Raw genomic sequence first — 26,709 nt, 5'->3', positions numbered from 1 at the left:
TACAAAAGTTGTAATCTACTGAATATGGTTTTCCTATTTGGTTGCATGTATTATTTCTATGTCTGAATTTAGGAAAATAAGGTATAAACTTGCATTACTGATGTAGTCATATTAAGTGGAAGCCATTAAGGGTGCTACAGAAACAATGAGTTGTAAATAGCTTTGTTTACCTGCTAGCCTGCCTGTGTACATAGGGGTCAGCCCAGGAAAAATGGGGCTGGGGTCTGATAGAGATATGTGACCATGTCATCTGATACTGGAATCCATCTTAAATCTGGTACTTTACTTTTCCAGGAGGGAGTGGTATGAGGATCAAACAAAACAAAAGTTTCCCGCCTTAGGAAAATTCTATATAAGGCGGGGGAAGTAAATAATGATGGTCTTCAACTGGCTTAAGAGACGGCCTCCCCACCCCAAAGAGATATCTGAAAGCACCTGGAAACAAAAGGATTGTAACTTCAGGGGTGGGGGAGAACTGCTGGACCCAAGTCAGAAAATACAACTTTGGCCTGAGAAGGACTTTAAGCTTAGCCATGTATTATTTTACTTAGTAACTTTGTTCTGTCTGTAATGTACTAAGAAACTAGTTACCAATAATAACTTCTCACCCTCGATGTTATTTCAGGTAATCTGTTATATTTGCTTAAATCCTACCTTTTTATACTTAATAAAATCACTTGTTTATTAATAAACCAAGTGTAAGGAATTGTTACCTGGGGGATGGGGGGTAAACAGCTGTGCATATCTTTCAGTGATAAAGAGGGCAGACTCTTATGAATGTACCCTGCATAAACTTTATTCAGAGTAAGACTGATTTATCTGGGGTTCAGACTCCCAGAAAGTCTGTATACCAAGCACTGGACAAGTCCCTGTTAACTGAGAAACCCTAGGGCTGAGTGAATCTCAGTGTCTGAGAAACTCCAGAGGGGTGTGGCCCATTCTCTGAGTCTGTGCTGGAGTTAAACTGGAGTGTCCAGCTCAGCAAGACAGAGTTGAGGGATGCCCATTCTGGCAGGGCGGTTATTCTCAGTGGTGTTCCAGTGCATAAAGTGACAGTCTCAAGGGAGTTTCTATGACCAAACCCATCATAATAGTCACTGTACAGACTTTCCCTACAAAGTCCCTCCCCAAGGAGTTTACAGTGTAATTAAATATGACAGACAACACACAAGCAGAGTGAATGGCACAATTGTTTGTGTCACTTTGTTTGTTATTTTGCTGGGGGAGGGACATTTTTCTTTTTTCTTTTTTTTAAATTTTGGTTGAGGTTTCTTATGTGGGGATTGGCTTAATAGTAAGTAACAAGAAGGACAAGGGAGGGAAGGAATGAGGGAGAATGGAGGGAAACTGAGGTGAAGAGACTGTGAGGGAGAGGGAAGGAGCTGCAACAAATAGCCAGTGTCAAGAGCAAGACCCTGCAGCAGGCAGTCTGATGACATCACTGTCCATTACTCCCTGCTGAGGCTGCTTCTGTGTCTGCTCCTAGTGGCTGGGAGTCTCTCTGGGCCCAGGCCTGGCTCCTCCCAGGAATTTCATGGAGGATTAAGACCATGGCATTTAAGTGGCAGCAGAAAATGATGGGGAGCCAGTGGGAGGACTGGAGTATTGACTTGATGTAGTCGTAGTGGCATAAACCATGGAAGGGGTGGACAGTCCCTCTTGTACTATCTGGAACGTAGGCACTGTTTTTACATTCAGCTTTAGGTGCAGTGAAATAGTCATCCAGTCTGTAGAGGAAAAGTAGATTGAACAATATGGCTAGGTCCTTGTCTAGACAGAATGTGTGAAGTTTCTGAACAAACTGGCAATTCCTGATGGATCTGTAGTTTACTTTTAAAATCAGAATTATACAATGAGAGACTATAAACAAGGGAAAGTGCCACTCCAGCCATTTGGGACAGTAAGATCCCAATCTGAGACACAAAAGAAGATACTACAGAGGTAGAAACTAATAATATACAACTGAAAAAAATCTTAACAAATGGTGAAACCTGTGATGGGTTCAGTCACAGAAACCCCCTTAGGACTGCCACTTGATGTACTGAAACGATCACTGAGCCTGTTTTCCCTGCCAGCCTGGGCCTCCAGAACCCTGGTTTTGCTTTTTTGGGGGGGGCCAGACATGCTAGCCTGCTGCAACACAGACCCAGGGTCTGGACCACACCCCCAAACCTGCAGTTCTAAACTGAAAACAGCACAGCAAGATACCTGTCTCCAGCACTCAGATACCCAGTCCCAATGGGATCTAAACCCCAGATAAATCCATCTTACTCTGTATAAGCTGCTCATAAGTGTTAGCCCTTTTTAATCAATGAGAGAGAGATATGCACAGCTGCTTGGCTCCCCTCCAGGTAACAACTACTTACCTTGGGTTTATTAATAAACAAAAGTGATTTTATTAAGTATAAAAAGTAGGATTTAAGTGGTTTTAAGTAATAACAGACAGAACAAAGAAACTTACTAAGCAAAATAAAACAAAACACACCAGTTAAACTTAATACACTAAGAAACTCATTACGTGTAATATCTCACCCTCAAGCTCTTCTAATTATCTTTTCACAGACTGAAATGCATTCACTCTGGGCCCAATCCTCCTTAATGTTCACTTTGTTTTTTTGCAGCAGACATCTTAGATGGTAAATAGGTGTGTTCTCAGGACTGGTGCCCATGTCTCTAGGGGCTCCCCTCTTCAATACTTTGTGCAGAAGGCAGGAAGACTTTGTTTGCTGGCAAGCCTCTCCCACCTACCCCCCGTGGAAAAGTACCATAACTCAAAATGAATCCCCGTATTAGGTGATATGGTCACACGTTCCTCCAAGGCCCCTTTTTTTCATATGATATAGGCTGACTCACAGGAAGGTGAAGCTTTATTGTCTGCTAATGGGCAATTAAGCCCCATCTGGTTTTCTCATTGAAGACCCTGAAGTGTAAGCAGTGGGAGTGACCCAAAACCTTGAATATAAAATACATATACACCAGACAATATTCCTAACTTCCTCTACAAAAATAATACAGGCATGCAAATAGGCTAATCACATCCAGCAAATGACCACCTTTCTAAAGACACATTACATGAGGCATTTCGCATAAAGCATATTCCAGTTGTCATTCATATTTTCATAAAGAATATGAAGTGCAATGTCACAAAACCATGAAAAGGGAAAGAAGACAAGATATGAAAGGCACAGAGAATGGCAGAAGTGAAACAGAATTTGAGAATCTACACACCTGAGGAATAATCTAAATATTAACCAGAAGGGAATTACTAGAAGTCATCCAGAACAAGCAGATGAACAGTAACTATCTCAACACTGTAAAGCAAACAGTCTGAAGCTGGTTTAATTGGAGTGAGCAAAATCTGTGGTAGCTGTGTTCTGTATTAAAATAGAGAAAATAAAGGATATGAAGGAGGAGTATATTGAGGGGATCTCAGAGATGGAGGAGATTGGAGAAGAGAGGAAATCAGAGGGGCCCTCTGGGGTTCTGTGTAAATCCTCCCCCTATGGTTGGCGAACAGGTCAACCTCAAACAAATGTGTGCTCTGTGCAATTTGAATTCAGGCACGAAACAGTCATCAAATAGGAAGGGGAGATAAAGGACGGTCAAACAGATGAGGGAATAGCAGCAGGGCACATCCTTCCCCATAGACCACACACCACACAACAGAACCGCTAACCCAGGAACCTATCCTTGCAACATAGCCCGTTGCCATCTGTGTCCACATATCTATTCAGGGGACCCCATAATAGGGCCTAATCACATCAGCCACAGTATCAGAGGCTCATTCATCTGCACATCTACCAATGTGATATATGCCATCATGTGCCAGCAATGCCGCTCTGCCATGTACATTGGTCAAACTGGACAGTCTCTACGTAAAAGAATAAATGGACACAAATCAGACGTCAAGAATTATAACATTCAAAAACCAGTTGGAGAACACTTCAATCTCTTTGGTCGCTCACTTACAGATCTAAAACTGGCAATTCTTCAACAAAAAAACTTCAAAAACAGACTCCAAGAGACTGCTGAATTGGAATTAACTTGCAAACTGGATACAATTAACTTAGGCTTGAATAGAGACTGGGAGTGGATGGGTCATAACACAAAGTAAAACTATTTCCCCATGTTTATTCCCACCCCCACCCTCCATTGTTCCTCCGACGTTCTTGTCAACTGCTGGAAATGGCCCACCTTGATTATCACTACTCTGAAACCATAGACTTTTTGTCTCCCGAATCCCAACTGGAAATGCTTCTCAAAGTGGGGACAGGACTATTAAAAGGAGTGGCAGACACCCTAAGGATACACCTCTCTCTCTCTGCCCACTGAATTCATGGCACCTGAAAGACAATGGAAACAGCATTGGACTGGTGGAGGGGTTCTGACCTAAGAATTTGGTCAGTCATCTGCTGAAGCATGTGGTGGGAATCCTTGCTTTCAATCTAATGTTGCTTGTTAAATTGGCATAAGTAAATATTTTATCTTCATTTTTCCTGTAACCATTTGTGACCTTTATGCCTCATTAATTGGTACTCACTTAAAACCTCTCTCTTTGTAGTTAATAAACTAGTTTTACTCTTTTATCTAATCCAATGTGTTTAAACTGAAGTGTCTGAAGGACTATTTGAAATAGTAAACTTGCATATTATTTCTATTAAAGAAATGACAGACTTTATATAAACGTGCACTGTCCAGAAGAGGATTGGGCAGCACAGAACATACATTTTTGGGGGGAACGGGGGGTGTTGGGGTCATCCTGAAATATAACAAAGGTTGTTGAGAGCCAGAGTGTAACCCAAGTGTGGCTGGCAGGCAGCAGTTACACACAGGCACTCAGGGTGTGGCTTGCAGTCTGGAAGGCTGATTTTGAAAGGCCCGGGTGGGAGCTACTTCAGCAAGGCATTATAAGGCACCCAATGATGCAGGGCAGGGGCGACACAGCTGCTCATTAGTCTGGACTGTACAATGGTATATCACACACCATTTTTAAAATCTTCACAAATCTAAATTATTACCAGTAGTTCTGCACTTTAAAATAACCTCTTGAATGTCAAAGGAATAATATCAGAGCTGGTAGAAATCAAAGAATAATACAAAACAAAAAAAACCCCACTTACAGAACATTCTACTTCAAGAGACAGATTTTCAGAGGCGAGCGTAAATTTTGGGCAGATTTGGTTTTTTTTAAGCAGAATAAACAAAAAGAGGAGGGGCCAGTATTCGCTAAACATATGCCTTCTCAGATTAAAGATCAATTGATGGAAAAGGAGGAACTGTTTATTTTCTCAAAAGGCACAACAGCTGGGTTATGAATAACAGTGGGCTCAGTGGAGATTTAAATGTTGGCAGCCTGATGATTTATCTGCCAGACATAAAGGAAAGAAATATTTTACCACACTTTTTAAAAAATTTCTGGGCTCAGAAATCCCCAAGCCTGCCTTTCCAGCTATTGCAGTGCTCAAGGAGCTCTGTCTCTCAGGGCTCCTTCTCAAGTTCAGTCTCCCCACTGCTTCTCTCATGGTCTGATCGCTTTCTCATGGCTTATATCACTTACTGGTTCTAATGCACACAGACACAGTGGCCACCAAACAAATCCCCTGCCACTGCATTTGCAACCAGACTTCAGAAAAACCGCTCAGGCTGCATGGCTAAACTTCTCATCTGCCATTCTATGTGGCCAATTGTTTCAGGTAGTGCTTCCTATTGTTAATGCTATCACTATACAAAAGAACACTTAAGTGGTCCTCCTATTTAGCCTGAACGAAGGCTGGTTGGCAGACTCATCAGCTTTAACATGTTCTGTGACTTCTGGCACCATTAACACCTTCCAGCATAAAAACAAGCTGCCAGCGTTCTAATAGTGTTACAAGTTCATTGAGAGGTATTTATGACTTTAAATCTTATGATGCCTTTTTGTAGGGAAGTTATTACACTTCCCCCTGTCAGGAAGGTTTTCTTAGAAGGTCAAAAGTGAGAAGATGAAAGAAAATAATACTTGATAGACCATCATTGCACAGCAATCCTAAACTGCTCTTCCACGGTGACAGGAGGATTCTCTCCATATAGAAGCCTCTGATGGCAGCTCTACCCAATAGTCATTCCTTCACCATCCCTCCATCCCCACATGCCAGCACAGGGACAGTGGCCAGGGGGATGGGGTGTAAAGTGAAGGAACGACTGGAGCACCCCTAAGCTCTTGCACTGTCCAGATTCTGGAAGAGCCCCTTGGGGGCAGAGGGAGCTAGTGAATAACAGAGCACAAACTGCACCTTTCTGCCTAAAAGCCGGGAATCCAAAGTTCAACCCACACCCGTATTTTACAAACCTGAAACATGACTGACCATGCTTGGTCAACACCAAAGCTATCCTGTATTCTAAATAAATCCAGCCCTGCACCAGAGCTCAGCAGCTGTATGTTAACTTTGAAGATCTTGGTTTCTTGCAGTACAGTCCATTCAAGTGCTATCACCTTCCTTTAAGGTCTTGGAATCCATGTAAGAGCCTTTTTATTTTTTTAAGTGTGAAGTTACACTACAGCCCAGCTGCCACTTACCTCCGCAAGTGGGTTAGCAGTTTATATAAGTTTTGTCACGACTTGAAAACAGTTTAATGGTTGGGCAGCTTATGTAGGGAGCAAAAATCTATTAATGCTTCCTTTTTCTAGTTAGAAGAAGCTCCTCCTATCTGGCTAGTCCCACACCTCAGATTCCTTCTTAGATCCTCAAACAAACTCACTACAACTCTCAGAGTATGTAAGCAGCCTTTCTTTAAAGTTGATGTATTACCAGGGGTCCTGCCACCATAAAAAACAAAATCCCCCCAGCACAGTACAGTCCATTCATTCCAAGACTTGAACACCAAGTACAGGTCTAGAGTCTCTCACCACACCTCATCCCAGTCCCTCTAGCTGGAGTGGTTCTTTGCCCTGTTTCTTTCCCAGGTGTGGTTCCAGGTCTCACCTGGAGACATCAGTGGGCTCACCCCACCATCATTCCCCAGCCTTCATCTCTCTCTACTTGCAGCTCTCCAGCTCAGAGAGCCAGCAGATCTCTCCCTCTGCTGCTGTCCACCTTCAGCCCTTTCCAGCCAGGGCTCTCTGGCCTGGGAAAGTTTGTAGGTGACCCCCCCCCTGCCCCCGCAATGCCTTCCTGCCTTCAGCTTTCATCAGCCTGCTCCGGCTCCACTGTTCAACCAGGGAACGCTCCCCATTCCCTTAATCAGAGGCACCCCCTCCCTGAAGTTCACAACCCAGTTCTGCTCTGCTTCTGGGCTCCCTCTCAGGATTCTGAACTCTCATTGATAACTTCTAGGGGAAGTCCTGCCCTCCTCATTACATCAAACTAGGGCACACCTGGATTGGAACAGGAGAGCTGGTCCCTATTTCACGTGAGGGACCACCTACCTGCTACAAGCACCTAGCCAAGAATCCCGTCTTATTTACATATGGAGAAAACTTCTCTCTCCCTCACAACCTAGCTAAAAGGAGCCCCTAAATGCTGCTTTCCCATCACACAAAGAGGCCCATTATTGACTGAGTCAATCAAGATCCAGAGATGGGTGGGGAAACTATAGGAGTTAAACTAACTAGAAATAACCGGCTCTGAACACAGAAAACAGAAGGATGTACACATGGGTCAAATCTCTTGATTCCCCAAAGAAGTCCAATTTGCATATTTTCTTCCAAATCACAAGATGAACATTTCTCTCCCATATGAATAAAATATACTATAGATCAGCGTTACTCAAACTATGGTCCATGAAGGTACCACAGGGGGTCCACCGGTTCCACTGATTAATTTCTCCCACTCCCTCCCAGTGCCTCCTAAATGCCAGGAAACAGTTCAGTAACGTGCAGGAGGAACTGGGAGGGATGGGAGGAGTGGGGAGGGGAGGAGCAGGGAGCGGATAAATTTGTGGGAGGGGGCGGAATCATGTCCAGGGCTGCCAGCCCCGCTTATCAACTCCTCCCCTCGCTCCCTCAACTCCTCCCACTCCCTCCCCATGCCTCCTGTGGGGCCTGGGGCTGAGTGGAGGGCTTGGGGATCTGTGAAAAAATGTAAATCAAAATGGGGGTCCGTGGGTTGCTAAAGAACCGCCGCCATAGATCATTTGTTTTGTTCCTTCAGTATGTCATTCACACTGAATTAGAAGCTTTATATTTGTCTAACCCAGAAATCAGATACATATATCTCTCTGTACATGAATAATCTGTCTTATTCCTCCCAGGTCATGCCTCATGTTCTACTATAAACCCCAAAAGGAAGATGATATAACCAAAGAATGTACGGACTAGGAATTTTAAGGGATTTATGTCTGTTTTCTTTCTAAATTATTGTTGCACTATAGAAGAGGTATGAACGAAGGAGAAAGAAATATCAGGGTATAACTTTGGAATATTAAAAGAAATTCCTTAAAGATGTGGTAATTTCAATTGAGAGTCCGGGCTAATAATGAAATACAATCTTTGATATGAATGAAATATAAGATCCCACTGACTAAGGAAAGCTTCTGAGAGATTAGTTACATATCGACACCACCTACTGGAGATCCACAGTTGCCATTCTCTCTGAGCACTGACAGGGTTGAGTGTCCAATAGAAAATCAGAGAGTAGCCCTGACCAGTGATCCTTGCAATCAGGGTATATAGGACTGCTATCACTGGGTGGGACCTCAGAGTTGCTGAACCCATTTAAGAAACTGCAGGACTGAGAAGCACCACAGACCAATTCTCCCCCTCCTAGGGTTACCAGGACTCAGAAGAAGAAGCTGTGAGATTTAATTTCAGAGATTATATTTCTCTTTATGTAGAATCATAGAATATTAGGGTTGGAAGAGACCTCAGGAGGTCATCCAGTCCAACCCTCTGCTCAAAGCAGGACCAACACCAACTAAATCACCCCAGCCAGGGCTTTGTCAAGCTGGGCCTTAGAAACCTCTAAGGATGGAGATTCCACCACCTCCCTAAGTAACCCATTCCACTGCTTCACCACCCTCCTCGTGAAATCGTGTTTCCTAATATCCAACCTAGACCTCCCCCCTGAAACTTGAGACCATTGCTTCTTATTCTGTCTTCTTCCAATTAGTGAGAACAACTGAGCTCCATCCTCTTTGGAATGCCCCTTCAGGTAGTGAGTTGAAGGCTGCTATCAAATCCCCCCTCACTCTTCTCTTCTGCAGACTAAAGAAGCCCAGTTCCCTCAGCCTTTCCTCATAAGTCATGTGCCCCAGCCCCCTAATCATTTTCGTTGCCCTCCACTGGATTCTTTCCGATTTGTCCTAATCCTTTCTGTAGTGAGGGGCCCAAAATTGGATGCAATACTCCAGATGTGGAATGCCAAAAATAGGAGAATAATCACTTTCCTGTATCTGCTGGAAATGCTCCTACTATGCAGCCCATTATGTCATTAGCCTTCCTGTCAACAAGGCCACACTGTTAACTCATATCCAGCTTCTCATCCACTGTAATCCCCAGGACCTTTTCTGTTGAACTGCTGCTTAGCCACCCAGCTCCCTGCCTGTAGCAGTGCATGAGATTCTTCTGTCCTAAGTGCAGGACTCTGCACTTGTCCTTGTTGAACCTCATCAGATTTCTTTTGGCCCAATCTTCTATTTTGTCTAGGTCACTCTGGACCCTATCCCCACCCTCCAGAGTATCTACCTCTCCCCACAGCTTAGTGTCATCCATGAACTTGCTGAGCGTGCAATCCAACCCATCATCCAGACCATTAATGAAAATATTGAAGAAAGCCAGCCTCAGGACCGACCCCTGGGGCACTCTGCTTGATACCGACTGCAAACTAGACATCGAACCATTGATCACTACCTGTCGAGCCTGACAATCTTGCCAGCTTTCTATCCACCTTATAGTCCATTCATCCAATCCATACTTCTTTAACTTGCTGGCAAGAATACTGTGGGAGACCACATCAAAAGCTTTGCTAAAGTCAAGGTATATCACATCCACCACTTTCCCCATATCCACAGAGCCAGTCATCTCATCATAGAGGGCAATCAGGTTAGTCAGGCATGACTTGCACTTGGTGAATCCATGTTGACTATTCCTGATCACTTTCCTCTCCAAGTGCATCAAAATGGATTCCTTGAGGATCTGCTCCATGACTTTTTAATATATATATATATATATATAGAACTGAATATTATCTTGATGCATGTACACTCTTTTTAGTAAGACCTCAAGTGACCATCTTTTGTATTTTTACTAAATAATGCTACATGCATGTTTCTCCTTTTTAAGCCCAAGTATATTGGCCAAAGAGAAGCTCAAAATATGGCTTTAAGCAATTGCTTTTGATATTTTAAACTTGTCCCTTTGTGCCTTGACACTCTATACTTTGGGGGAATGCCCTGGAAACCCCATATTCATCATTCGTATATAATTGTGATATTTCACATAAAGCATGCCTGCAGCCTCCAAAAATCCTGTGGGGTTTGCTCATCAAGTGGGTTACTACCAGAACAAAGTGGGGATAGGGATGTGTTGAACCTGGGGCATATAAGGGTGGCAGCTTGGGAGTGCTGATTAAACCAGTCCTCTCAGACGCATTCTGTTGTGTGTGTGTGTGTTCATCTGATTCTAGAGCTGGAGGAACCCATCCCTGGGGAACCTAGGTCCTGCAGGATAGCTCCATTGGGACGGGACTTGCAGAAGAGAGTAGTAGAGTTCCATATGAGAACACAAGTAACAGAAGCAGTACATTGATAGAATTACCGAACCTCCCCCACCCCAGAAGAGTAATCCTAATAAATGAGCATACACCAAAGTAATGGTCAAATCTGCTAACACCCCTGCTGGCCACACTGCTTAGCTCTGTCTCTCCTGCTCACCTGTTACTATGGGAATTAGGGTAAATGTTGTTGAACCACTAGGCTGTCATATCAGCCAACCCCACATATATTCCAGCAAACACTCAGCTGGATGGAGCTAGGACAGTTTCCAGCAGCTGAGTATCTGCCCCATTGACTGAACTCTTAAACAAATTCCTAAGCGGCAATGGTGAAGAGCCACATGGCTGTAGAATTTCTGGGATAATCGCAAGAAAGATTTTTAAAAAGTAAGGAACAATTTCTTACTTTAGTGTCTTTAATATACTGTTTGGAGCCATCAATGCTTGACAGAGCTGGTAAATAGGAGAATGATGCGGCTCATGCTGATATTGTGCCCTGAAAAGAGAGAATAGACATTTTCTATGTTGTTCTCTGGAGACAAATTTTACTTATAAATTTCTATTTTCTGAACATACAAAATAGGCTCTTTGATGATGTAATCATACACTGCAATGAGTTATTCTGCTGTTTTAATTCATTACATTCATACATAAATCCTTCAAACCAAAAAAGAATTAAGTACATTAAGAGATAACTTTAAATACACAGAGTCAAATAGAATAAGTTCTGCTAAGTGTAATATATTCATTTTTTGAACGTGTGGTTTTCTGAGCATTTAAATGTAGTTCTAAGAACTCACACCAATGGGAATGTCTCCAGTGGTTTTATACATTTGTTTTGCTCAGTCATTTTTTAAATCAGTTCTGGGGCTACAACAGGAATGATTGTGTTTCTCTAACCAAGAGAGTTGTCTCTAATTTACCCACAAATAGCTAAAAAACAAAAAGATGAGTATTTGATTAAAATAGTAAGTATGACGACTATCACTCAGCAATCTGTAACTGGTGTTACACTTTGTGAAATTACACCCCCTTAACTAACCAGAAATGGTGACTTCTTAGATCCTGACACCCAAGAGTGTAACAGGGCAAGTTAATTTTAATACAGCATCTGTTTTAGAAATAGTGTTGGATTATCATCATCATGGCAAATCCCAAAGGGATGCTCCCTCCTTGTAGATCGAGCACCACCTGGAACAATCTCCAGGTGGGACCTTATGATGGTCTGGCTGGATTCTCAGTCTATGTCCATTATTGGCATTCTTCTTGCACCACCAAAGGTTTTTGGACCCATGTGACCACCAAATACGTAGCAGCATTCCTTGGTAAACGTGTTTTGTAGTTTGTTAATCTTCCATCCTAGTAATGTGTGCCTGCCAAGGAAAGCCTCCAAAACCAAACTGGTGCTGATGGAAGCAGTTGCTGGGTTCAGCTACGAATATCCTCATTGCTGATCTTGTCCTGCCACTTAATATGGAGCAACCAACAAAGACAACAAGAGTAAAAAATGTCAATCCACCCCTCTTCAGCCTTCCTCAGCTTACCTATGTAAATTGGTGAGACTGATACTGGAATTCTGATGTCAACATTTTTAAAAGGCTGTTGTAAAACTGGAGAGGAGCAACAAAAATTATTTGAGGGCTGGAAAAAATGCCAGTGAAAGACTGAAGGAGCTCAATTTTTTTAAAGCTTATCAAAATTAAGATCAAAAGGTGACTTTATTATGGTGTATAGGTACCTTCATAGGGAGGAAATAGTGGGTACTAACGGGCTCTGTCATCTAGTGGAGAAAAGCACAATAAGAACCAATGGCTTGAAGTTAAAGCCAGACGAATTCAAATTAGACATAAAGCACACTTTAAAAAAAAGAAACAAAAAAACCCCCAACAGCAAGGGTGATTATGCATTGGAACAAACTACCGAGGGAAGTGGTGGATTCTCCATTTCTTGATGTCTTCATATCCAGACTGGGTGCCTTTTTGGAAGAAATATTTTAGCAAACACAACCTATTGGACTCAATAAAGGGGTAAGAGGATGAAATTCTGTGGCTTATGTTATACATGAGGTCAGAGTAGATCAGGGGTTCTCAGACTTCATTGCACCACAATCCTCTTCTGACAACAAAAATACCACACGACCCCAGGAGGAGGGACTGAAGCCTCAGCCAAAGCCCAAACCCCTCTGCCCCGGGTGGAGAGGCCAAAGCTGAAGCTCACAGGCTTCAGCCCCAGCAGGGGGCCTGTAACCTAAGCCCACCATCCAGGGCTAAAGCTCTCGGGTTTCGGCCCTGGGAAGTAGGGTTCAGGCTTCAGCTCTGGCCTTGGGCCCCGGCAAGTCTAAGCCAGCCCTGGCAACCCAATTAAAATGGGGTTGCAACCCACTTTGGGGTCCCAACCCACAGTTTGAGAACTGCTGGACTAGATGATTTAATGGTCCCTTCTGGCCTTAATACCTATAACTCTATTCACTTAACTGAGACACTGGGTGAAATCCTGGCCGCGCTGAAGTCAATGGTAGTTTTGTTGACTTCAATGAAGCCAGGATTTCACCCACTCTCTGCCTCAGCTCCCATCTCTTTCCTTCAGCACTCACAACCACATCACTGCATCTCACACCTTTAAGCAAACACATCCGCAGGCAAGCAGCCACAACAAAGAAATAATAAAAAAACAAGCAAACCATTAAAACCAACACCATTCTACAAAAGAATGTCCTCAGCTTCAAGTGTATATTTTTTTTGCCAAAGCATTGCCAAAGAATTAAAATTAAACATATTCCTAAAATAATTGTAATGAGCTATTAAAATGACATTTAAACTTAAGGTACAGTACTACTCGTTCAACACCAAACTGGCTAGCCTGCACATTCCTGTAGTGAAGACATTGTTTGCTTCAGCAAGGTTAGACGAAGAAAAATAAGGGATTTAATTTGAAAGTGAAAAATATTAATATTCATTAATTTGCCTGTCTAAAGACTAATCCTGAAGTGAGTTTATGTTTTTATAAAACCATTTCTATGTTAAATAAATAATTTCTTATATGGTATATTTTAAGTACCTGAACTAAATACTTTGTTTCGTTTCATAGGACTTAATTAAGACCACTACTGCCCACTTATAAACTGTCTAGGTTACCTAACGTAACTCTCTGTGTGTTTCACAAAATTCATCTGACCACTCGTAGATGGTTTAAGTTATTACAGTTCCATAGTTAAGATAGAGTTGAGATTTGCTCTTAAGGCAGGGATTCAACCACTTTGTTGCACACGAAAAATACAGTGCATCCTCCCCCAAATTACAGCATTTACTCTCTGAACACAGAATGAGTTTTCCAAGAAACTACAAGTAAATTCGTTAATTAGTTTATTAATTTTAATTCTTTTGAAAATAGGTCCTTTAAGAAATTTAGCACCAGACATCAGTATGGATGCACCATTAGGGCACCAAAACAATCTTAATTTTGCTCTGTAGTGAACAAAATGTAATGCATCTTTAAAAAAACAGTTTAATATAATCTGACAGGACACTAGTCACTGCTGTATTCACACCCCCTCATACTACTGTAATAACATTTGTACAAAATATGCTTTGTGAGGTATCGTTTGAAAACTAGTAACTTGTTGATTGTTATTAATCTTGCACAATGTATGTAGGTGGTGGGTATTAACAGTTATGGATATATGCTGGAATGATGACTAAAATGTGTTCAAGCCAGGCATATCAGAAGTCGGTAAACAGGCCTGCTTAGACAAAGGAATGTGTATTTGATTCTCTGACCAGCGAAAACAATGAAAAACAATGACGGTCCATTTTTACATGTCAGGCAAACAAAGTTATCAAGCATCTATACTCAACAGGAGACACAAACTTGGTCTTGGTTTTACTTTTCAAAGAATATGTTGTAAAGGTTTACTGGTCTATAAAGACAGGGGACCGAACCTCAAGTGATAATCTATTAAATCAACTGATTTTCTACAATATTATTGTATTATAAGAGTGTATACCGTGAGATCCTTTCTGAAAGCTAATGACACACTGGTGATTAATACCATTGTAAAATGTGCGTATTAACCCTATATGGGGAGTTATGGACACCCATTGATATTGGGTTTTCCAGTCTGCCCAGACAGGCAGAAATGTCACAGCTATCTACCTGGTTCCCTATGTAAATTAAGCAGGGTAGAATCAGAAACAATGGAAGCCCTATTTGCACAGAAATTAGCAGGAGGCTGGGAAGCCGCCAGGAAGGGAAGAGGAGCAGGAGGTCATTTTGCCTCTTGTGACAAGGAAGTTTAAGAGAGACAAGCAGAAGCAGGAAGCCAGTTTTGGCATCCATCACTGGACAGACGCAGGAGGGGATAGCTCTTACAAGCTAAGTGTCAGGAACCAGGGCCTGCAGCAAAGCTGGTCTCTGAGCAGCCTCATCAGCACAGCTGGCCCGCAGCAGGCTGCCTGATAAGCGATGCAACCTGATTGGCTGCTGAGGCCAGCAGGCTGGCTCTTAAACCAGCAGCACTAGCTACTCACTAGCTACTCAGTGCTCATGCCCACCCCTGGGCCTGCTCCTGCCTTGCTTCTGTCCTGCCCCTGAACCCCTCCTTGCCTGATACCCTGCCTGCTCCAATTCCTGACCTCTGGGTTTGACTCCTGACGATTCACTATGGCTCTGGGTGACCAGGTGTCCGGTTTTGGATCAGAACACCTGTTCAAACAGGGATCCTGGCAGCTCCAGTCAGCACCACTGACTGGGCCACTGATTGTCTGACTGGTGGCGTCACGTGGCTCCCGGTTGTTTCTGGCCCGTGGGGTTGCAGCCGTGGCACCTGGTGCCCTGCCTCCCGGTCCCTGCAGCAGGACTGAGACAGCTCTGAGAGCAGAGGAAGCTGCACCCTCCTGCATTGTGCGCCAGACCCAGCTCCTTCTTCCCTCTCCCTCTATCCCTCCCCCTCCTCGGAGGGGCCACCAAGGCTGCGATCCCGGGCGCCCTGCAGTGCACACACGGGTAAGGGGGGTCTGGGCGCAAGCGTGTGAAGGCGGGGGCAGCAACACCCCGCTGGGTAGGGGGCACCATGGGCTGACTCCGGCCTGTGGAAGGGACCGGGTCTGACTGCAGCCAGAGCGGGTGTGTGTGTGTGCAGATGAGGCAGGGAGAGGGGGCACAGAAGGGGAGTGTGGGTGGGGGGTGCTGTGTGGGGCAGGGGGAGTGTTTGGAGGGGGGAGGCTGAAGGGGTTCAGGATGGGGCAGAGGGAGTGAGGCACTGGAAAGGGGAGTGTTTGGAGGGGAAAAGGGAAAGGGGCACACTGGGTGTCGGGGATAGGGAGAGTGTTTGCAGGTGGGAGAGCAGGAGGCAGCTGGGTGGGAGCAGGTATGCAGCTTGGGGGTGCTGGGGGAAGTGAAGTCTAGCACTGCTGGCCTGGCCTCGCAAACAGCCTGCCTGCTGTACTCGGGAGCCCTGATTGATTTGGGAGTAGCTAAAGCATCCTGGTCTCTTTCCTGCCCTGCGTGATCCACACCCCATCCCCCCGTCACTGCATCCCACTTCCCACCCCACATGCCCCTTGCTGCATCCCTCCCTATCCCAACCCCCCATCCCATCCCTCCATCATTGCATCTCACCCCATACCCCTCACTGCATCCCTGCCCCTCATCTCCCTCACTGCATCCCTGCCCCATCCCATCCTGTCCTGCCCCCCACACCTACCCATCTCAACCCTGTACCGCTTACAGCTCTCTCCCACCCATCCTCTCCACCTCCCAGAGCCACCATTCCCATGTCCCTCACCTCCCACACCCTTGCACCCCATTCACCTCCATACACTGCTGCACTCCCATTATGTCCCTAGATACCCCTGTGCCGCCCACATCCTCCCGCACCTGTAGCCTTCAGCCTCCCCCTGCATCCCCAGCCACCCCACATCCCCCCCCCACCTCCTCTTCTCTTCTTCACTGCCCCCTCTCACCCCCATCCTGCTTGCATTCTTGGCCTCTTTCACTCCCCATCCTCTCCCCTCTCCCCCCATATGTTCCCCTCCAGCCCACCCTCCTCCTGGCTGGGTGATTTAGGCAGCCCCTGGAAAAGTGTATGAAAAAGTGTCCCTGTGTAGGCAGGTGTGTGCATGTCTGCATTGTACGTGTGTAAGAAACTGTGTGTCTTTGTGTAGGGAGATGTGTGTATTGCCGCATGCGTGTGTATCTGTGTGAATAAAATTTGCAGCCTAACTCTGACTTTTATTCCTTTTGCTGGCTTGTGCACACACACAAAAAAAAGATATAAAATGTGTGTATTCATTTCATAACAAGTTTTTAAAAGAGAAGGGAACTCTAAAAGGAATGTATTATTTCTTAAAAAGTGAATGAAGGTCCATTTTTACATGTCAGGCAAACGAAGCTATCCCCACCTTTGTCTAGCTACATTATAAACTCTTTGTTGCAGACTCTCTCTTCTCATGTGTATGTCCAGCATCTACCAGCCTGGAGTCCTGACCTTAGTTGGGGTCTCTAGGCACTAAGTAACACTTGTAATAATAAATACTGTGGAAGTATGTGTGTTAGTGAGTGCATGCTAGATGTGTACACATGAATACACGTGTGTATCTGCATTAATAGGCTCCGACCCCGTAGGTGCTCTGGGGCTGGAGCACCCACGGGGAAAAATTAGTGGGTGCTCTGCACCCACCAGCAGCCAAGTTCCCCTCCCTGCCCCCCCACCTCACCTCAACTCACCTCCGCCTCCTGCCCTCAGCGTGCTGCATCCCCGCTCCTCCACCTACCTCTCAGCGGTTGCCGCCGCAAAACAGCTGTTTCAAGCCATAACAAGCTCCTGGGGTCTTGCCACCCGGCGATTCCATGACTTTGAGTCCATCAATACTGATGGTCTCTTGTCATTCAGCCCTCTGTTCCCTTTCTTCTACTGACATGGTCATTGATTCTCTCCATTCTCCACCCTTGGCTCTTTGCCCCTCTCTCCCATTGCAAGATCTGCACTGTCAACCCCCATCCCAGGCTCACTCCCAATATCCACTTCCTCTGCTCCTGCTCTTGCACAGATGAGTGTCTCTGACAGAAATCCTGTGACCAACCTGACTTCCTCCATTACAGATTTGTCGTCTCCTCTTTCAGTGTTGTAATTTTTCTTCCTCAACAACTCTACTTCTCCAACTTAATTGAATCCTATGCCTGCAATCCCAGACACCTATTCATTGCCATTGACACCCTCTTCCCTCTCCCTTTCCCGGCCCCACTTTTCTTTGCACAGGATGTCACTGACTTCTTCAAAGAAGTCAATGACAAGATCCTTTGCCTCTTCTCACACCCCCCTGCTACTGCTCTCCCCCCCTTCTCCTCAGCCACTGATGCAGAAATTTCTTGTCTACTGTTCTCCTCCAACCTCTCCAACTGCCACAGGGACCCTGTGATGGGGTGTAACAACCCCACACTGGTGAGGTGAGGGTTAAAAAGATGCTCTGGGCCAAAGAGTCCATGCCCCCTCGCCTCTGCTGGGCACACTCCCAGTGGAGGGAGCATTTAAAAGGGAGTGACTACACTCAGTCTGGGCTGACTGAGGAGGAGAGCAGTCAGGTGCAGCACCCTCCTGCTGGAAAGCTGCCAGGCCCGAGCCCCATCGCTGAGCCACTGGAAGCCCATTAACCGCAGGAGCCAAGTTTGGCAACTCACTGTGGCCAGTGGAAGAGATTCTGGAGACTAATCAGAGGAGAACACAGGAGGGATCCCATGTCTAACCCATGATGATGTTAGAGGGAATGGAACAAGGATAGGGAGTGACCCAGGGAGCAGTCTTAGATGTATCAGGCCCTGACCCTGTGCAAGGGCCACTGTTTCAAAGGGCCCTGGGTCAGAACCCAGTGGAGCAGGAGTTCCCCTACCTCCTCCCTCTTGCCAGTGGACAACACTGCCCCAAGCTATTGTAACTAGATAAAGCAATGTTTGGACTCTCTCCAGTGGATGACACTACCCTGTACTGTAACTTCCAGAAAAATCGAGCTTTGGACTCTTGTCTTTAGGTGTTACACCTCGGAGTATTGTCATTAGGCAGTGCTGCTGGTCCTGGGCACACAGCCAGCTCCCTGACAGACCCCATCCCATCCCCTGATCTCCCTCATCCTCACTCTCGTCCCCTCTCATCTGGTTCTTTCCTTTCAAAATACAAGAATTCTTTAGTCTCTCCCTTTTTAAAAATCCCTAGGGACCTCTCTTCTACTATCGAAACTAAAATCTCAGCCTGTCTCTGACCTTTCCTTGTGGCTGTCTAGCTGTCAGTTTAAGTTCAACATAGCCAGAACAAATCACTGAATATTTCCCACCAAGCTCTCCTCCTGCCTTTTTTCTCAGTCACTGTGGAAAGACCATTGTCCTCTTTGTCATTCAGGCCCGTAACCTGTGTGGTCATCTTTGACTCAGCCCTCTCGCTAGAACCTCACATCCAGGTTGCATCTAAATCCTGCCAATTCTTCCTGAATAACAGCTCTAATGGCAAAAAACATTAACTTAGAGTTAAGGTTGCTCAGCGATAGCTCATGCTTTTCTAGAACACTGAATTCAGCAAAACTCAAACTTATGTAAACCAGTAAATACACAGTTAAGGTACATGTTCACACAACCATAACTCTCCCTTCTGTGAGGTGGGCAACAGCCACTAGGAATGATCTGCATGCACTCCAGCTGCATTCAGTGTGTGAGGTGTAGCTGTATTTAATTATGGCAGGATTAGTTAGTGCAGGTTGGAAGAGCTGTGATAGTCATATGAGGTGATCTGTGGGGCTGTGGCCTTCAAAGAGTGGTGGGGTGAGCCCCTCTTCCTGACCCCTGTGTGAGTAACCAAAGGAAAGAGGTGAATATGTACATTGTAGGCTGTTTCAGTAGCAAGGCACAAGGGTCTTCTTGCTGTGGGGATTGTCACCAGTTAGGTGGCAGATGTGTGTGTTCTGTAGGTTTAATGAAAGACAAGTGAAACTAGAATGTCATTGGAACTCTGGACAGGAGACTAATGTCCATCATTCAGTTGCTGCTGTCTCATGACCCATTTGACACCCAGATTCACCAGACCTTGGGCAGTGCAGGTTCCCAACCCAACATGAGTTTCCAACTATGGAATGGGATTCTCTACCATGGGGAATAGATTTGAGTCCCAGGTGGCCTGCCTATGCACAAAGTTCTGAAATTATGTCACCAGTTGCCAGTCATTTTGATGGAACTAAGACAGCTCAGCTTAGTGTATGAGCAATGTGCCTCAGGTGACCAGGATTCATCACCAAATTTGGTCCACTGGTTGTATCATTAGTTTCCCCAGGCCAGGCCAGGTATTGACAGTGAGTGCGACATAAATGCTGATCCATTCCACCCCCCTCCCCCCCAATCTAAGACAAGAAACCTAGTTTCAGTGAACTTCTGGTAACTGGATATGCATTCTTATGTCATGAAATACATTAATTCCTGTGACTTGTGTTCCTGGATCAAGAACCCTCACTGGAAGTCACTCTGTCTTCTCCAGCTGTTGCCTACCCTGTTTCAGCCCTAGTCCACCATGTCCTTGGAGTTCATTGTAGAATTACCTCATTCCCACATTTGTATAGAGGCGCAAGTTGCAACTGACCTCTTAACAACACCTCTTAACACTTTTGTCCCGTCTCATACTGGTCCTACTGCCCTGAAAGCAGTCTGCCTTTTTCTAGAGCATATCTTCTGCCTCCATGGATTGCTGATCAGCATTGTGTCAGATTGAGGCCCACAATTTGCCTCCCACTTCTGGTGTGAATTTTTGAAACTCCTGGATGTAGAACTCCTTACCTCATCAGCATACCACCCACAGACCAATAGAGAGACAGAATAGGTAAACCACATCTTAGAGCAATCTCTCCAGTCCTTGCTAAATTGTCACCAGGATAACGGTCTCCTTGCTCCAACATGCAGAGTTCACCTACAGTTTGATCCATGCCTTCACCCACCAGAACCTCTAACAGTCTGTAACCATTTCCAGGACTAGGATAAAGTTTGTATAAAGTATGCCTTGTAAGGTGTCCTTTGAAAGCTTACAATTTGCTGATAATTATTGTCCTGGTAAAATATATACGGCACTCTGTAGGTAATGTTATGATATTTTACTGTGTGATGTTACCAAAACATGCTCCAGTTCCCCAGAGACAAAAGGCTAGCAAACACCTCAGCCAAGTGTCAGAAAGATCAAATGGACCATTGCCCGATTAAGTGACCGTTCTAGAACATAAGAACAGTCATGACAGTCATAACATGAAGGAGAAAGAAGTCCAGGAGAGCTGGCTGTATTTTAAAGAATGAACAGAACAGGGAATGAACAGAACAGGTAATCATCAAGTGACCCATCCCCTGTCACCCATTCCCAGCTTCTGGCAAACATCCCTGCTCATCCTGACTAATAGCCATTGATGAACCTATCCTCCATGAATTTATCTAGTTCTTTTTGAACCCTGTTATAGTCTTGGCCTTCACACAACAACCTCTGGCAAAGAGTTCTACAGCTTGACTGTGGGCTGTGTGAAGAAATACTTCCTTTTGTTTGTTTTAAACTTGCTGCCTATTCATTTCATTTGGTGACCCCTAGTTCTTGTGTTACAAGACAGAGTAAATAACACCTCCTTATTCTTCGATAGAAAAGAGAGTGTGGGCAAAAAATATGCATCTTGACAAAGAAACAGCTTGAGGTTCCTGTCCAAACTGACTTTCTGTCTCCTGAACCTCAGCTGGAAATGATTCTTGTGCGAGAGAAAGGTCTATAAGAGGACAAGGCAAACACCCCAAATCATCTCTCCTTTTCCCTCTACCCACATCATCAACAATACCTGAAGGAACAAAGAAAGCACAATTAGACCAGGGAGAGAACCTGACTGAAAGACATTCAACCAATAAGATTATATAGTGAGAGAGATTTTGCTTTGAATTCACTCATTTTATTAAATTAGGTGTTAGTTATGTTTTACCTTTTATGTCCTTGTAACCAATTCTGACTTTTATGCCTCATTACTTGTAATCACTTAAAACCTCTCTCTGTATTCAATAAAATAGTTTTTTTTATTTTATCAAAACCAGCATGTTTGGATTCAAGTGTTGGGAAACTTCATTTGAGATAACAGGATTTATGCATATCATTTTCTATTAATAAATGATAGACTTTATATAAGCTTGTCTCATCCAGGAGAATGCTGGGCAGTACAAGATGCATATTTCTGGGGGAAAGTCTGGGACTGGAGACTGGTTGGTGTTGCTCTGCAGTGCAATTCATGAGTGGCTGGCCAGAGCACTCACACAATATAGCTGGGAGTGACTTACATGGTGGAGGCGATATGTGACACTCTATACCTTGGGGGAGCATCCTGTAACCCCATAGTCCTAATTTTCATACAATAGTCTAAAGCTATTGTAAATGTAAAAACACAATTTTGCAAAGGTTTCAGATTACCCCTGAAACACAGAGTTAAATTTAGGAATCTTAAGATGGATATTGGTATGACTAATGGGGAATATGTGAACAAAATGAAAGATTTGATGGGAAAGTGGGTGAGGAGCAAAGGCATTACAAGTTTTGAGGGACGGGGAGGGATAGGGATAAGGATAGCTCAGTGGTTTTAGCATTGGCCTGCTAAACCCAGGGTTGTGAGTTCAACCCTTGAGGGGGCCATTTAGGGATATGGGGCAAAAATTGGTTGGATGATTTAATTGGGGATTGGTCCTACTTTGAACAGGGGGTTGGACTAGATGATCTCCTGAGGTCCCTTCCAACCCTGATATTCTATGAATGTTTGATCTTGTGGCTCAAGAGCATTTCCTAGGAATATATAAGGCAGATGTGAAGCAGTGTCTATGGGACAAAAATGTAAAGTCTGTGGATGAGATGGCATCTCTACTTACTGCCTTTGAACAGACCCAGGCATCTATTGAAAGCAAACCATCAAAACAGAGATTTAAAGCTGGTGGAAAGAAAGTATCCCATTTTATCGCTAGCATGAAGGAGGTTGGCTGGGAGGCCAAATACTCACCTCCCCCAAACCGTTCCTCCAACCTTCATCCCAAAACTCCTGTAAAAACAGAAGAACCCAAAAGCTGCGATTGGTGTAATTCCACTGATCACCTGAGGAATAAATGCCCTGTGCTAGGAGGAAGCAGGCAATCAGTAGCTCAAGTTAGTTCTGCTGTCAACACAGAACTCCCCTCACACCCCCCCCCCCCCCCCGCAAGCAATCAAAACCTATCATACTGGTTTTGTGAGATTAGCCTTTGCAGAACCAGATATGGAGCACTTTAAGGTTGTCCAAATTAATGTCAGGGAATGCTTGGGGCAGAGGGATACAGGGGCCCAGATCTCTCTGGTTAAGCAGAATATGGTCCCAGAGGCAAGTATATTGCCTGGCCAAATGGCAGAGGTTGTGCGGGTAGGCGAAAGCAGATTCCTCATACCACTAGCTAAAATCCATGTGGTGTGAGAAGGTCTGGAAAGTGTTTTGACTGTGGGGATAACAGAACACCTCCTAGTTGACCTGCTTCTTGGTAATGATTTTTTTCTGGTAGCTCAGGTTAAAGTGTTTGCCTGCAGAAGGAGGGAGTTTTATGCTAGGACCTGCAAAGGGAAACAATAGGGTCTCAGGAACTGCTGAGGGAATGGGAGAGAACCTCCTTGATTCCTCTACAGCAGGGGGAAGACATGTGCTTCTGGGTGTAGAGATGGCTGAGACCAGCTCCTGCACTGCAGCTGGAAGCAACACCACCTCAGGAAGGGAGGGGGCGTAATGCCTGCCAGGGAGAAAATTGTCCAGGTTGTTAGCTGCCAGCAAGTTACAGATGAACTAGAGACAGACCCCGCTCCGGGGAGCATAGAGCAATGTGTCCCAGAGAGGAGCCCAGAGAATGGAATCGTAGAAACCACTGGGGTGGGTGAGGATTCCTGTGACTCTGTCACACGGGGAACCAGGGTGCTTCAAAGTATGGGAGGGGTTGAGACTAGCTCCTTTCCAGCAGAAAGCAACATGCCCTCAGGCGCAGGGGTAGGATAGGTGTTGTCAGTGACTGAGGAAAATGTCCCAGTTGTTAGCTGGCAGGGTTTTGCAGCTGTACAAGAGAGTAATCCCTTCTCAGGGAGCACAGAGAAATGTGTCTTAGAGGGGGGCCCAGAGGAGGAAACTGGAGAAGGAATAGTGGAAGTTCAGGAACGTCTCCTCACTGATCAATTGGGAGAGGATGCTCAGGACCGAATGGGTGAGTCGCCATCTGATCAGCCTGTGATCCAGGTTTTGGGAAGGAACTGTATAATTGACCTCCTGGAGGGGAGCGGTCACACAGCTGACTTCTCAGGGACAGAGAAAGGGGTGGCAGAGTGTACCTCAATCCAGGTCCCAGATTTTCAGGATGCTATTTCTGATAAGTTTTTGGAAAGTACTTGTGTCTCTTAAATCAAGATGCAGCTCCAACGCCTGTGATAACAGAGGGAGTTGAGACCAGAAAATTGCCAGGTGGTAGTTTGTAAGAATGCAAATAGCCCAACTGACAGAGAGGGAGGTGTCTTTCTCCACATTGGTGAGACACAGAAAGCAGTTATGGGAAAGCTGCTGGTAAAGGTGCATCTGATCAAAGGGTAAGCACACCTAGTCCAGAGAGCACAGATCACAGCCCTCTAGGGGGCAAGGAAGGACTCAGTGCTGGGAGGGGGAAACACAGGGTAACCTCAAAAGGAACTAGATTTTTTTTTGCATATGTACAGTCCTGGAGTTGGGTGACAGCTTCCCAAAAGGGCCAGTTAATGTGCAGGATCCCCCTGAACCCCTATCTTGCCAGACACTGGGGTATCAAAATCCCAGAAACATGATTAAAATAAGAGCCCACACAGAGGGGAACACTGGAGGGAAAGAAAAGCCAGTAACTGATTACATGGGAGAGAGTCAAAGGACACCATGGGTAATGAAGAAACCAACCTCTAACTAGACTATCTGAACAGAGGGCATGGGATCATAAAGATACTTGTAAACACACGTCTGTGATAAAAATATTGGTATTGATGTGAAGACTTGGGATAAGAATTTTGATACTGATGTTAAACCTTACGATAATGCTACTTCTCAGTTAATATATGTAAAGAGACTTAAAGCTTACCACAGCAGAGAAACCATCACCACCTCTGGATTAAGTTTAGAAGTGTGAACAACAAGGGTGATGTTGTGGTGGGAGTCTGCTATAGACCACCAGACCAGGGAGATGAGGTGGACTAGGCTTTCTTCAGGCAACTAACAGAAGTTACAAGATTGCAGGCCCTGGTTCTCATGGGAGACTTCAATCACCCCGATATCTGCTGGGAGAGCAACACAGCGGTGCACAGACAATCCAGGAAGTTTTTGGAAAGGGTAGGGGATAATTTCCTGGTGCAAGTGCTGGAGGAACCAACTAGGGGCAGAGCTCTTCTTGACCTGCTGCTCACAAACCGGGAAGAATTAGTAGGGGAAGCAAAAGTGGACGGGAACCTGGGAGGCAGTTACCATGAGATGGTCGAGTTCAGGATACTGATACAAGGAAGAAAGGAGAGCAGCAGAATATGGACCCTGGACTTCAAAAAAGCAGACTTTGACTCCCCCCGGGAACTTATGGGCAGGATCCCCTGGGAGAATAACATGAGGGGGAAAGGAGTCCAGGAGAGCTGGCTGTATTTTAAAGAATCTTTATTGAGGTTGCAGGAACAAACTATCCCAAGCGACGAGCTTCGCTTAACAATGAAATCCTTGCTGATCTTAAACACAAAAAAGAAGCTTACAAGAAGTGGAAGATTGGACAAATGACCAGGGAGGAGTATAAAAATATTCCTCAGGCATGCAGGAGTGAAATCAGGAAGATCCCCAAATCACACTTAGAGTTGCAGCTAGCAAGGGATGTTAACAGTAACAAGAAAGGCTTCTTCAGGTATGTTAGCAACAAGAAGGTGGTCAAGGAAAGCGTGGGCCTGTAGCGAGTCGGTGTGGTTCCCCGTCACCCCGGAGAGGGACGAGCCCCTCCGGATGCCAAAGTGGGCGGAGCCAGTGGATCCTGCGCCCGCCCCGCAGGAGGTCAAGGCACAGGACAGGAAGTACAAAAGCCCAACCCCTGAGCTCACTAGAGACCCAGCTGCCGGAGAAGCCAGATGCTTGTGGCCTAGCTCCCGGCTGGGAGACTCCTGCAATTGGCGACCGACCCGAGGGCTGGCCAGACCAGCCGAGGCCTGATGCTGACCAGCCCCCAGAGAAGCTGTTAAGCCTGCGCATGGCAAGTTACCCAAAGGAGCTGCCAAGCCTACCGCTTGCCGGGTACCCTGAGGAGCCCATGGTGCTGGATTCCTGGGAGGACACTGTCCAGACACAGGTACCTCTAGAGGGGGAGGTTGGAAGTAGCCCAGGGGCAGCCGACCCCAGTGTGGCTGCAGCACACCCACAGCCTATGTCAGTGTGTTGCGGCCAGGATCCCCACTGACACAGCAGCAGGCCTTCTGCCGCTGCTACGGCCCCGGGCTGGGACGCTGTGGAGTGGGTGGGCCTGCATCCCCCCTGCCACCCAACTCATGGGTGGCAGTCTCCCCCTCTCCCAGGCCCTTCGGAACCAGGGCCCTTCGGAACCAGGCAGGAACCCCTGCCTGAGGGCCTGAGCCATGGACTCTTTGCCGCCTGCCCTAACTCAGGGCCTGGGCTTATTGTTTAATGGTTTGCTCTGTCCCTCTCCAAGGACTGGAGCGTGGGACTCACTACTGCCCACCAACCGGGCATGAGTAACCATTGTTTTCTCTCTACTGCTGCCACAGCGTGAGACCCTGCGGCCAGACTCGTTGCCCGACGTAACCAGACAAACGTAGCGAGGCAGTGTGGTTCCCGCCACCCCGGAGAGGGACGAGATTTGGCCGAACCCTTCTACAGGGCCCCTTATTGAATGGGGGAGGCAACCTAGTGACAGAGGATGTGGAAAAAGCTAATGTACTCAAGGCTTTTTTTGCCTCCGTCTTCACGAACAAGGTCAGCTCCCAGACTGC

At 45.6% G+C, this 26,709-nt stretch overlaps 1 protein-coding gene across 1 annotated transcript in view; it reads right to left on the bottom strand.

Annotated features, from left to right (window-relative positions):
* LOC125638533 (NACHT, LRR and PYD domains-containing protein 12) overlaps positions 1-26,709 on the bottom strand; it is a 196,417-nt gene that overhangs the window by 96,164 nt on the left and 73,544 nt on the right. The window contains exon 5 of the mRNA XM_048854425.2: positions 11,095-11,184. Coding sequence (XP_048710382.2) covers positions 11,095-11,184 — 90 coding nt within the window. The remainder of the gene's footprint in view (positions 1-11,094; positions 11,185-26,709) is intronic.

This window comes from Caretta caretta, chromosome 6 (assembly GCF_965140235.1).
Source record: "Caretta caretta isolate rCarCar2 chromosome 6, rCarCar1.hap1, whole genome shotgun sequence".
Classification (NCBI taxonomy): Eukaryota; Metazoa; Chordata; order Testudines; family Cheloniidae; genus Caretta; species Caretta caretta.
This window is presented reverse-complemented; position numbering and strand designations above follow the sequence as displayed.